We start from the raw sequence: 14,003 nt of genomic DNA, 5'->3' as shown, positions 1-14,003 counted from the left end.
TCTTTTTGAAACAATTAAAAAAAAAAATTGCCACAGACAGCAGTCTAAAAAAAATTCCAGTGATTAAGAAGAGTTTTGATAAAATCGATAAGAAGTCTTGTTCCGGTGTCCCAAAAGAAACTGAAATTGTAAGAATTAATTCACAAGTGTCCGTTACCTTGATGACTTTTAAAAAGTGAAGAATGTGTGTGTGGTGGGGGTTGTTGGGCGGGGGGGGGGGGGGTGTCACTTTTGATGATATCTCTAAATACAGATTTTTCACTTCTGAGAATAAAAGGGATGTATTTGCAAATTGTGGTGTCTTAACAACTGCCACAAAATAAATATTTCTTTGACCCCTTTGGAGAAAACTGGGGGAAGCACTGGTGCAAAAGGTGGGAAATTAAGGCAACGATTACAACAGTAAAATGAAGACTATATCAAACATAAGTTATTCAAACATACGTAGCATCAACAAATTGCTATCTAATTCTTGAAATACAGAGGCATTTTAAATGTCGTCGCAACTTTGGTAGAAAAAAGCTGCAACGATATTGGCAACCATACGAACTTGATTCAAGCCTGGGAAAATTGTAAACAAAGAGTTGGTTATGAATATGGACTGAAACATGAGTCAAAAGAGTGGTTAATATACAGTCATAAGGATTCTGTACTTTATACAGAAGGTGGTGAAGTTGTGTAAAGCAGTCTAAAGATTCAAGAACTTGACGAAGATGACCACAACCACATACCCAATGTAATCCCACAAGTGGAGTCTGGGAGGTAGTGTGTACGCAGAACTTGACTAAGATGCACTGAATAAATTTCTATATATGTATCTTCCACTTGTAATGTAGAGCTAAACTCCACAAAAGACCTACCAAGTAACAGAAAAGAGTACCACAAACAGGCAACCTATTTTAAACCCAGCCTATTTATTATCATCTGGTATTTCAACGATGAAAGGATGCATTTCACACGAGGGGAAAAAGACAAGTAAAGAAGATGCATTAGACGGCTTCTTCGACCTTTAGTCAAGGGAACGAGGACGCAACAGCATGAGGCCAAACATACTTCAACATATTTTATGCTAGGCGGTACATACACTATATATGTATGTATAGGTATTCCAGTTATTCCCACTCCGCACCGTGTGGATATTCCGGTTATTTCCAGTCCGCACCAAACAACTGACTCTGTGTATACACACTCATGTATTAGAACCCGACATAATTGAACTAGCCATTCTCAATTTTTTTTTTTACCAACATGAATACTTCAACTTATTGTTTTGACTTTTTTTAGCCTCATGTTTATGGGACGTCTTCAGAATGTCAAGTCCCCCCAAAAGACCAAAAGTAGTAATGATGATCAGGAAGGAAAAGCCACATTGCATTCAAAAGTAACAACCTGCTGTTTTTTCTTCTTAGGTCTCCTCTTTCTTTTGGGTTTTCGAGCATCAGAGTTAGAGCTGATATTGCCACTGTTGCCTGTGAGTGAATCTGCAGGTCTTCCTTTTCTGAAGGTAGATCGATTAATGCTATCTGATGTGTTGCTGGAGGTTGACACATCACGGAAAGATGATTTCTTACTTGTAGATCCTCCAAACCGTGCTTTTTTATTTGCTGAATGACTAAAAGACTTGCTCGAAGGACGAGGTGGCGGCATTAGAGCACGGGCAGATACTTGCTTCTGCATACACCATTTCAAATGGTAAGGGACTACGATGATATTAAATTCCGAAGTCAATTTTCAGCAGCAAAGGTAGAAAATTTCCAACTGAGAGACCTGATTCTTTTCATCGCTGGACATGCTTGAAGCTGCTTTCCCAGATGCACTAGAAGCTTGTTCTCTGCAATAAAAAGTATTAGAGCTCTCCAAATAATGATCAACAAGAAAATGGCTCACAAAAAGAAGTTCCACACTGAAGGCTTCATGCAAATCGATCAGTACGAAAGCATTAATCGCCTTATAAAGACGCAGAGAAAACACCTTTTTAAGTAGGAAGTGGACGCTGTTGATGAGAGAGGTTGGTCGTAGTGGACTTGAGAAGGGATAGAGGTAGGCCAAAGAAGTATTGGGGTGAGGTGATTAGGCAGGACATGGCTCAACTTCAGCTCACCAAGGACATGACCCTTGATAGGAGGGTATGGAGGTCGAGAATTAGGGTAGAAGATTAGTAGGTAGTCGAGCGAGGTTCTTTCCCATTCTCAGTGTTAGTTTTATTCTTGTACTTCCTTATTTTTAGATTACTATTATTACCAGTTGTTTCTTTAGCCTCAGTTATCTTATTATCTTGTTATGCTTATTGCTACTGCCTATTTTTCATCGTTATTTGAGTCAAGGGTCTATCAGAAGCAGCCTCTCTACCTTCTCGGGGTAGGAATAAGGTCTGCGTACACACTACCCTTCCCAAGCTCCCACTAGTGGGATTACACGGGTTTGTTGTTGTTGTTGAGGTGGACGCTAACTAGTCGGGGATTGAGGCGTTGTTTGTTTGTCTTAAGAAAATGAAGAATCTGAGCAAAGTGTTCCCCTTGCACATATTATAGACTTCAGTCCATCTACCCAAAAGATACTTTGACTCAACATAGAACAATTACTAAAAGCTTGCAAGCATGAAGTCTATAGCAATTACTCCCTCCGTCTCAATTTATGAGTCTTAGTTTGACTAGGCAAGGAGTTTAAGAAAGTAAAGAAGCCTTTTTGAATTTTGCTTTCTTAAACTAAAGATGTGCATAATGTACCAAAATGCACATTGAATCTTACGATCTGAAATATGCCAGGTAGGATATTGGAATTAAAGAGCCACTACATATAGAAAATGACAATTCTTTTTAAAACAGACTAAAAAAGAAAGTAAGACCCAAATTGAAACGAAAGGGTAATTTTTTAAGGACAAATCAGTACCTTGCACTTTTATCAGTCCACTCGTCATCAGCATCATCGCTTGAGCTTCCACCTTCAAAGAAATCATCATCGCTTAAATCAAGAAGTCCATCATCTTCGCTCCCCGTTTCTGTTAGGAAAGGCCCAAGTAGAGGGGTCAGTTCCAGTCGATGCAAGCAATGTTGCCAATACCAAATTAGAAATTAACAAGTACAACAATGAGAGGAGCAACTTAAGTTCCATCTAGAAGTCCATCCACTAAAGTTCACCAAAGGTCACTATTTTGCAGCTTCTGACACAAAGTCCATCTCCCGCTCTCAGATTTGCTACATCTTCAGAGCTTCTTAAGCGCAAGGTTTTTTTTTTTTTGCATTTCATAAAAAGGCATCAAGGAAATGCATGTTACCGGAGGCTTCTTAAGAGTAAGTTCTTAATCTAAGGCAATAAGGTTTCCACATTTTTTTTAAAAAAGGAAATAAGGTTTCCACATGTTGCTCCATAAATTATGCTTAAATATTTCTCTGAAGCTAACCAAGATCTTGTTCACAATGCATATTCAGAAGCATGGGCGAAAATACCTAATTTGAATACCTACAACAAACTAACACTACGTAACCATCAACCAAAGTGCACCTTTTCCTATAAAAGATTTTTTCCCCTATACAAGTAATTAACACTCTTGTTCACATGTTTCATATTAAAATGCTTAAAATGAGAAAACGGCTTACACACATAGTTTTGATGAGGATACGAGGATTGATCACTTAGCAGCTAAGATGAGATAAAACCAGCTTACACATATATTCTGTTATGTAGTGTTTTTTAGTTACAGATTTTGACTACCAGGTGTTGCATAAACATCTTCAAAACAAAAGGAACACAAGTAATTAACACTCTTGCTCACATGTTTCATATTAAATGCTTAAAATGAGAAAACGGAAAGATTCATTTAGTTTTGATGAGGATACGAGGATTGATCACTTAGCAGCTAAGATAAGATAAAATCAGCTTGCACACATATTCTGTTATGTAGTGTTTTTTAGTTACAGACTTTGACATACCAGGTGTTGCAATAAGCATCTTCAAAACAAAAGGAACTCTATACGAGCTAGTCAAAACTAATGTGAACTACAGATTGAACAACAATGTAGTACCTTCCAGATCTTTCCCACTTGCGGCAGCAGCAACTATATTGGCTTTGATTTGCTCCCGTAATTTACATCTTTTGTCCACAATATCTTGCTCGTCACCTCCCGAAAACAAGGGTACATATTTCTCAGTCTTGGGAAAGAACTGCGTTTGACATAGTAATTCGTTATCAGAGTAAGAAGACAAAAATGATTAATTATGTTTGACCTTACACTAGCAGAGACCCCATAAGTTCTACTCCCTCCGGATCAAAAAAGTGTCCACTTAGCCTTTATTTTTTGGTTCAAAAAGAGTGCCACTTACCAAATCAAGAAAGAATTAACCTTACTTTTCCAGATTTACCCTTATTCAGTGTTAAGTGACCAAATCCCAATACCTATTTAATCAGGGGCATTTTAGTCGAGTTACCTATTTTTGTCTAGGAGTTAGTATTTTCTTTAATGGGTGTGTAATAGCTAAGTGGACACACTCTATTTGATCCGGAGGGAGTATTGTACTATATGAGAAACCATTTACAGAGGTATATTTCTGAGTTAGCCATTTACAACAGGTGATCTTTGCATTAGCAAATTCTTAAAGGAACCCTAAATGACCCCAAATCTAGGCATCAATATGAAAGTGCAAGTTTGAGATGATAAGAGGACCTAATGCTCGCGCTAGCAAAAAACAAATGCATCAACGATAATATTCAGAAAAAAACACTTGACTTTATACTTCTCACTGAATTCTCTATTTGGAAAGAAATAGACTAAACTCTAAATCTTGGACCAGAAAATGTAGAAAACGGCTTCAATGGAAAGATCATCACTGCGAGAAACAGAGTCGAACTCAAACAGAGATGGGAACCAAAGAACATAAGAAACAGGTAAACCAATCAGAAGCTCACCCGAACATATTCAAGATCCTCTTTCAATTTAGCAAGTTGTTCAGCAATTTCTGTTTCTTGGGCCTTACCAGATGAAGTGCGCTGCTGTTTCTCCAAACGTCTTATTCTTCTCTCAATTTTTCTTCTATCTGCCCATAAATTTGAAAGTTCAATGAATCAATCCCGACACTAGAACGTAATATGTGGAAGCATATCAAATCTATAAAGCCGAGAAGAACTTACTAACCAAAAAACTTAACCTTCCTGTTGCGAAGGAATATTTTGCGTTCCAAAGCCAGACGATTCTGAAGCTCTTGCTGCTTTTTGAGTTCATCCAACTTCTGTTTTTGAACTTCTCTAATTTCAGGAGGCAGATCCTGGAAAAATATCCTGTTACTATGTTTTTCTCAACAATTTTGCACTCAAATCTTATACCACCTCAGGGTTTACAGACTAAAAATGCTAAATGAACATGCTAGCTTCCTACATTAGCTGTATGTCACTTGAGAGAGCTTGAAGTGAGAGATAACTAATACCAAGCACAGAACTTTGCTTTAATTCTATTTCGTGCAAACCCACATTTGAGTCTCAAAACTCAGATAACAAAATTTACAGGTAGATAGTTATGAATTCAAAGTGGATTACAGACACATCAGCATGACATGTAGAATGTGAAAAAATGTAATCCATAATCATCCGACATTATTTCACAGGATGTTTTTATACTATACAATTAGTGAGAAGTGAAAAAATGTAATCCATAATCATCCTACATAATTTCTGTTTCACAGGATGTTTAATCATTAAATTGACGTTACACTTGCTTTAACTAAAATCCTATATAACTACATGCCAATCAATCAATTAACTACGTCTTGATCCCAAATCAGTTGTGGTCGGCAATATGAATCCACTACATCCATTTCGTTGTCTTATCTAACTAATGTCTAACTTGTCTGATCTAACCTTGCTCAGTATAAAAAAAAAAAAAAAAAAAAAATTATCAAAAACACTAGTTTGTTGCTTACATCTGATAGAAGTCATTGTCAGAAAAGACTATCTGTTATTGGGTGCGAAACTAGTTACTCCTATGCTTTGTAGATTGTTCCAGTAATCCATGGCTAGCAGCAACTCTTTCACAGAAGATGATAGGAAAACAATCAGGCCGTAAACTGAATGCCAAAAACTAAGCACCCTATTGCTCCTATATGTTAAAGTTTCTCCAAATCTATAAGTTCCATTTGTTTCGTACTTACAATTCCCATCCTTTATGATCAACATTTATTTTCAAAACACTTAACAAAAAAAAAAAAAAAAAAAAAAAAACAACAGATAAAACAACATCAAAGTTGAGCAAAGACAACAACTTTAAACCATCCATGGTGTGCAACTACTAGTTCAGTTAAGAGACGCAAACACCACCCAGGATTTAATCAATTCTGCAACCAACTCTAATCAAACTTAAATTTATATGTTGCATCAACAAAACAATTCTTCTAATAGCACACATAGAAATGAGCTTAGTTAAGAATCAAAACTACATTTGACAGGAAAAAAAGAAAAGAGCATTTTCCCAAATTACTCTTGAATAAACTTTACCATTCAAAAAATTCACTCTTTTCATATACTTTACCATTCAAAAAATTCACTCTTTTTTATAACCTTAAAAAAAATCACTCTTTTCATAAATTGTTCAAGTTTTTCAGAGATATTAGCATTATTCAACCCCATTTCGTTGCACTCTAGTATAAATACTCCTGTTACAATGCGCCATTACTATTTGAAGCAAAAAAAAAAAAAGTTTTTTCTGTAACTAACTAAAGTTTTTACTACACAAAAATGCTACTTACAGTATTTTACATACTTCCTAAAACACCTAAATTTAATTGTTAAAAAAAATCAAGTCCGAAGTTGGACCTAAACCAAGATGGTTCGACCTCCAGTATCACAAAACCTGTGCTTCCTAAAAACAACAGAAATACAAACACAAATATACGCATAATCCAAACCCTTCATTTTTGTTTCTGTATAATAATTTATTTATTTTTTTATAAAAAAAGGAGTGAAAAAGGTATGTTACAATGCCCCATTACTATTTTGAAGTCAAAAAAGGTTTTATCTTTTCTATACATACGTCCTAAATACCTAAATATATATGTAACAAAACAAAAATCATATCCAAAGTGATACCTAAACTTAGTTCAACCTCCAGTGATTCCTAAAAACAACAGAATATATGAACACAATATAAATGTACAATCCAAACCCTTCATTTTTGTTTCTCTATAATAATATCTCAAAAACAAAAAGGAGAGGACAAGGGGTAAATATGTACTTTGCGGAGCATGCGTTCAACTGAGCGAATTTGATTCTTGATAGACACAGCTTTAGCTTTAGCCTTGGGTTTGGACTTGTTCTTCTTGTCGACACCTAATGATTTTGTGGGTCTCCTGTTTCTATTTTTATTATTATTATTAGCTTCAGGAACTCTACGTTTCCCATAACCTCCATGTGCCATTATTAGAAACAAGAAATATGTAAAGAAGAGAGGAATTCTAGAGAAGCATCTGTTGTGGACAGGACATTATGCGACTCTAATGGCGTATTGTCGAGTGATACGAGAGTTAGGTTTTAAGCTTAGCCAAAAAGTGCTTTCTTGATACTTGATAGACTATTTTTAACCTACTATAGAAAATAAGGGACCATTTTTGTCATTTTTCCTGATGTTTTTCTTTTTACATTGTCGAAAAAGCAAATGTGCAAATATATCCCTTAACTTTGCAATTTAGAACAGATATATCCCTCATTAAAAAAGTAACAAATGGTACAACTCTAATGGCGTATTGTAGAGTGATAGGAGTTAGGTTTTAGCTAGCTGCCCTTTTGTTAGACTCGCAAAGGCGGGGTTTGGAAATTTTATCCTACATAAATTTCAAATAATTACTTCACTCTTTTTTTTTTTTTTTTTTAAAAAAGGGAAAAGTTGGTATATTTTAAATAGTTAGGAAGGATATTTTTGAGCTATTTGATTAGTTAAAGGGTATGTTTGAGCTAGTTGACTAACGGTGAGAGTATTTTTGAGCTGAAACCGTAATAAGGGGGTGAAATTGACCTATTTTAAATAGTTCAAGGGTATGTTGGCCCTTTTCTCTTCTTTTAATTATTATATATATATATATATATATTTTTTTTAAAAAGGGTGATGCTTACATTGTAGAAATTGCAGAAGAGGGAGAGATGTTATGAGCTGCTTAGTTAGTTAAAATAAGAAGAGGGGGTGCTTAAGAATTAATACACGTTGAGGGCCAAGATCAATACTTGTTTAATAAAGCTCAACGGTGGAGATTAAAGTGGGAGAATATAACTACCATGTCAGAGGAATGAGGGGGGTAACTGAAAATTGGTATTTCCTCTTCCTCCTTCACGACACTTCTTCTCTCTCTTTCATCTGTCTTCTTCGTCCTCAATCTCTTCTCCTCTATTTCTTTCTAATCTTCTCTAATCCAAATCTTCTTTCCCAAATTGCAGGTGTAACGTGTAGCTTGGGAAGTTCTCTATCAATCTAGCTCCATTTCTATTATTTTCATTTCGCAATTGTAATTTTGTTCAGTTCGATTTATAAACAAAAAATTGTCCTAAAAAATTGTTCCATTCTGCAATTAATTGTTTAAGCTATAACAAATTGGTATCAGAGCTTCAATCCTGCGACCAAATCCACTATGACAGTCAACGAAGGAACACGACTCAAGGTTTTGGATGAAAGAACCACTAAGAACGAAGAGGCTATGGCACAACACGCACAGCTGCTACAACAATTAACGGCTTAATTAGGAGAAATCGCAGCTTCACATGTAACACTAGCAAGGGAGCATACCGGAGTAACACAAGCATTGGGTCAAATATCGGAGAGGTTAACAGCCATTGAATAGAACCAGAGATGTATGGATGAAGCAAATCGAGGTGATGGGATTCTACCAGCTCCTAACCTCGCTAGACGACCTAATAGAGAGGTTAGAGTTGGAGAAAATCCACCAGATGATAGGGGCAATCGACAACAAGGTTAGCGATTCCCTATTCCCAAACTTGAATTCCCTTTATTTGATGGGTCGGACCCTAAACCATGGGTGAGGAGATGTGAAAAATTCTTCAATGTGTTTCACATCAGAGAAGACCAAAAAGTAGAAATTGCAGCTGTTCATCTGATTGGTATTGCTGAATCATGGTATCAGTCAGTTGAACTGAATGGGGGTTTTGATAGTTGGGAGGGGTTTAGAGATGAAATATGTGATAGGTTTGGAGAAGAACATGCTGAAGATGTAGTGGAAATTTTTAATAGGCTTAAACAGACTGGCATTGTAGATGAATTTTTAAGATATTTGAGGTAATGAAAACTCAAATGTTGATTAGGAATCCTGCCCTAAATGATGCACACTTCTTATCTAGCTTTATAGGATTTCTAAAGGATGATATTAAGATGGTCGTCAAGCTCCATAAACCACAAAACCTCAAGGCTGCTATTGAAACTGCTAGAATGCAAGAAAGAGAAATTGAGGTTGCAGAAAAGAAGGGCAAATCTGGTACTAGAACAACTCAGTCCTGGAACTCAGTCAGTGGTACCAAAACCAATGCACCACTGGTTACTAATAAGAGTGGAACTAGCAGAACTCCTATGTACAAGGTGAGCCAAGAAACTTATGATTACAGGAAAGCCAACCATCTCTGTTATAAATGTGGAGAGAAATACAGTCCTAGTGATCAATGCAAATTTAGATAGTTGAATTGTATCATTGGGGAGACTGGGGACGAAATTGGAGAGTATGTTGAGCAAATGGAGGTTGGACAAGAGGTAGTGCCTCATAATGTAGAGGAAATGGTAATGCAAGAAGCTGTTTGTCTAACTACTCTAGCTGGTAATTACTCAGGAGCTAGCACCATCTTAGTGTAGGGAAATGTCAAGAATAGAGTCCTAACTGTCTTAGTGGACTCTGGGAGTACTCACAGTTTCATAGATGCTAAAACTGCAAAAGACACAGGATTCTCAGTTAGTTATACCCCACCCATCAGAGTTACAGTTGCTGATGGTAACTAAATGTACTGCACTTCTCATTGCAAAGGGATTAAATGGACTATGTAAGGTAAATCCTTCATGGAGGACCTTGGTATCATTAACTTATGAGGTTGTGACATTGTGTTGGGCAATGACTGGATGAGGAAGTATAACCCTGTTAAATTTGACCATGAAAGGAATCGTGTCACCATTGGGAAGAAGGGTAACAAGGTGGTGGTCAAGGGAATAACAGTTGATAGTAAGCTGAGCTTCTAGTAGCTCCATGGGTAAACTTTTAAAAAAGGGGTAAAGCATTATGGCACATCTGTTCATGGTAAATGCTATTGAGGTTCCTGAACAAAAACCAATAAGTGCACCATTGCAACAATTACTGGATCAATTTGCAGAGCTGTTTGAAGAACCAAAGGCATTACCACCTGCTAGGATGATGGATCATACCATTCCCTTGAAACCAGGAGCATCTCCAGTTAGCCTTAGACCTTATAGGTATAACCATTATCAAAAGGAGGAGATGGAGAAGCAAGTACAAGAGATGCTGAGTACTGAAGTAATTCAACATAGTCAATCACCTTTCTCTTCACCAAAGATTGCTAGTCAAGAAAAAGGACAGGTCCTGGAGATTTTGTGTAGATTATAGGGGTTTAAATGAGGTTACAATTAAGGAAAAGTATTCCATCCCTATTGTAGATAACTTGCTAGATGAGATTCATGGATCAGTCATATTCTCCAAGATTGATCTCAGAGCTGGTTACCATCAAATAAGAATGAAAGCTGAAGATGTACACAAAACAGCTTTCAGAACACACATGAGACATTATGAGTTTATAGTTATGCCATTTGGTCTTACAAATGCACCTGCAACCTTTCAAGCTTTGATATTTCAACCTTACCTCAGAAGATTTGTATTAGCGTTCTTTGATGACATTCTCATTTATAGTTATTCTGATCAAGAACATTTGCAACATCTGGAGACAAGCAAAATACTTAAGAAGAACTCACTACTAGCCAAACAATCTAAATGTTCTTTTGGACAAAAGAAGGTAGAATACTTGGGCTATGTCATTACTGCAGATGGAGTTGCAACAGATCTCAACAAGGTAAAGACAATGCTTGACGGGCCTAAACCTGCAACTCTGAGAGCTATAAGGGGGTTCCTAGGATTAACTGGCTACTACAGAAAGTATGTAGCAAATTATGGTCAAATATGTAGACCATTGACAGATCTCCTGAAGAAGGATGCATTTGTGTGGAATACAGAAGCAGATGCAGCATTTGAAAAGCTCAAAATAGCAATGACTTCAACCCCAGTTCTTGCTTTACCTGACTATAGTCAAGCCTTCATAGTGGAAACTGATGCCAGTCATACTGGCATAGGAGCAATATTAATGTAAAGAGACAGGCCCATTGCATTTTTCAGCGAAGTGTTGGCTCAAAGACATAGGGGAAAATCAATTTACGAGAAAGAATATCTTGCCTTGTTGAATGCCATTGATCGGTGGAGGCATTACTTGCAGTATAAACATTTCATTGTGAGGACAGATCATCATAGCTTAAAGTATTTATTGGAGCAAAAAGTGACCAGTGCCATTCAACAAAAGGGTCTTACTAAACTCCTAGGACTGGATTATGAAGTTCAATTCAAGAAAGGGACAGAAAATAGAGTAGCAGATGCACTCTCTAGAGAATATGATGACTTGACCTTGCACAAACCACCTGATTCCCATGGTCAGCTATTAACTATCAGTGTGCTAGTTCCTAGTTGGATGAATGACGTTCACAACAGCTATGAAGGGGATGCTGAAGTCACAGAATTGATCACTCACTACTCAGTCAACAGACAATGTCCTAGTTTGTATGATTACTCATCAGGTGTACTTAGACGGGAAGGAAAAATTGTGGTAGGAGCTAATGGAGATTTAAGACAACAGTTACTTAAGCTTTTTCATGACTCACCAGTTGGTAGTCATTCAGGGCAACATGGAACAATACAAAGACTGTCTAAGTTCTTCTATTGGTCTAAAATAAAGGAGATGGTAAATTCTTATGTAACCAGTTGTGACATTTGCCAGAAGAACAAGAGTGAATCAGTGCCCTACCCTGGGTTGCATCAACCTCGGCCCATACCTGGTCAAGCATGGAGACACATCACTATGGACTTCATTGAAGGTTTGCCCAAATCTAAGGGTAAGGAAGTTATTTTTGTTATGGACAGAATGACTAAATTTGCCCATTTCATGAGTTTATCTCACCCCTTTACTACCCTCAAGGTAGCTCAAAAGTTCATGAAAAAAGTTCATACCTTGCATAGATTTCCTGAATCAATTGTCTCTGATAGAGATAAGGTTTGTCTCAGTCATTTTTGGCAAGAATTTTTTAAATTAACAGGCACCCAACTAAGATATAGCACTGCCATATCACCCTCAAACAGATGGCCAAATTGAGAGGGTGAACAGATGCATAAAAACTTACTTGAGGCGCATGACCTCTAACAGACCTGTGAACTGGAAACAATGGCTTCCCATGGCTGAGTGGTGGTACAACACAAATTACCACACTAGTTTGAAGTGTTCTCCATTTGAAGCTCTTTAGGCTTATGTTCCTCCTCACATTTTCATGGGTCCTATGTTGGAGTCAATTGCACCAACAGTTGAGGATATATTCATGCAGAGACAACAATTTCAACAATTGCTTCAAGATCACTTGCTACAGACTCAGAATTGTATGAAAATGTATACTGATCAACATAGATTAGAGAGGTCATTTCTCGTGGGAGATCAGGTGTTTCTCAGGTTACAACCTTATAGGCAATCATCCCTAGCCTTAAGGAAAAATCTCAAGTTGAGTTCCAAATATTAGGGTCCTTTCACTGTTCTAGAAAAGATTGGCCAGTTTGCTTATAGATTGGATTTACCTCCATCTTCACGTATACATCTAGTTTTTCATGTCTCTTTACTCAAAAAGAAGGTTGGTTCTCGAGTGTTGGTACAGACTACATTACCAGTTACTAATGAAGAGGGTCAATTCCTAGTACAACCTGTGGCTATTCTTCAGAGGCAATTAGTTAAAAAGGGCAATGTAGCAAGTGTTAAGGTGCTGATCCAGTGGTCGAATCTAGCTCATGAAGATGCCACGTGAGAAGATTATGCTGATTTGAAGACCATGTTTCCTAATTTTGATTTCAATCCTTGAGGTCAAGGATTATTTGAAGGAGGGAGAGATGTTATGAGCTGCTTAGTGAGTTAAAATAAGAAGAGGGGGTGCTTAAGAATTAATACACGTGGAGGGCCTAGATCAATACTTGTTTAATGAAGCTCAACGATGGAGATTAAAGTGGGAGAATATAACTACCATGTCAGAGGAATGAGGGGGGTAACTGAAAATTGGTATTTCCTCTTCCTCCTTCACGTCACTTCTTCTCTCTCTTCCATTTGTCTTCTTCTTCCTCAATCTCTTCTTCTCTATTTCTTTCTAACCTTCCCTAATCCAAATCTTCTTTCCCAAATTGCAGGTGTAACGTGTAGCTTGGGAAGTTCTCTATCAATCTAGCTCCATTTCTATTATTTTCATTTCGCAATTGTAATTTTGTTCAGTTCGATTTATAAACAGAAAATTGTCCCAAAAAATTGTTCCATTCTGCAATTAATTGTTTAAGCTCTAACAAAATGCTTTTAACATTTGGGGTATATTTCACAGGTTGTTCAACTTTATAATTGGGATAAAATCATCAGACTTATTTTTATAATCACAAAATCACTCAATTTCTCTTTTTTTGTACAATATCATTCTTGCTATTTTCCGGACAACTTCACTGGAAATCACATTCATTTCATTTAAAGATATTATTTTAAAAGTAAAAGAGTTCCATGACCCAAGTAAATTATCCATAATTAGCAAAAATGGTCATTTCACTACAACTTCCCCAATAAATCAGAGTGAGAGTCTCCTCAATATCCATGTTGATCCATTTAAGCTTACCTCAATTCAATATTACATAAAATACAATAAAAATACAAATGAAAAGAACCGGAAGGTCTAAAGATGCTCATTACTATG

The 14,003-nt window shown here is 36.7% G+C and overlaps 1 protein-coding gene across 1 annotated transcript; it reads right to left on the bottom strand.

Annotated features, from left to right (window-relative positions):
• Positions 1-377: 377 nt before the first annotated feature.
• On the bottom strand, positions 378-7,601 carry LOC132065414 (rRNA-processing protein EFG1-like). Its single transcript, XM_059458839.1, has 8 exons — positions 7,218-7,601; positions 5,130-5,259; positions 4,904-5,031; positions 4,023-4,161; positions 2,890-2,998; positions 1,768-1,831; positions 1,390-1,671; positions 378-561 (listed from the first exon to the last, which is right to left on the bottom strand). Exons 1-8 carry the CDS (start codon positions 7,398-7,400, stop codon positions 556-558), a joined length of 1,041 nt encoding a protein of 346 aa, XP_059314822.1. The 5' UTR covers positions 7,401-7,601; the 3' UTR covers positions 378-555.
• Between the last annotated feature and the right edge of the window lie 6,402 nt (positions 7,602-14,003).

This window comes from Lycium ferocissimum, chromosome 1 (genome assembly GCF_029784015.1).
Source record: "Lycium ferocissimum isolate CSIRO_LF1 chromosome 1, AGI_CSIRO_Lferr_CH_V1, whole genome shotgun sequence".
Taxonomy (NCBI): Eukaryota; Viridiplantae; Streptophyta; class Magnoliopsida; order Solanales; family Solanaceae; genus Lycium; species Lycium ferocissimum.
This window is presented reverse-complemented; position numbering and strand designations above follow the sequence as displayed.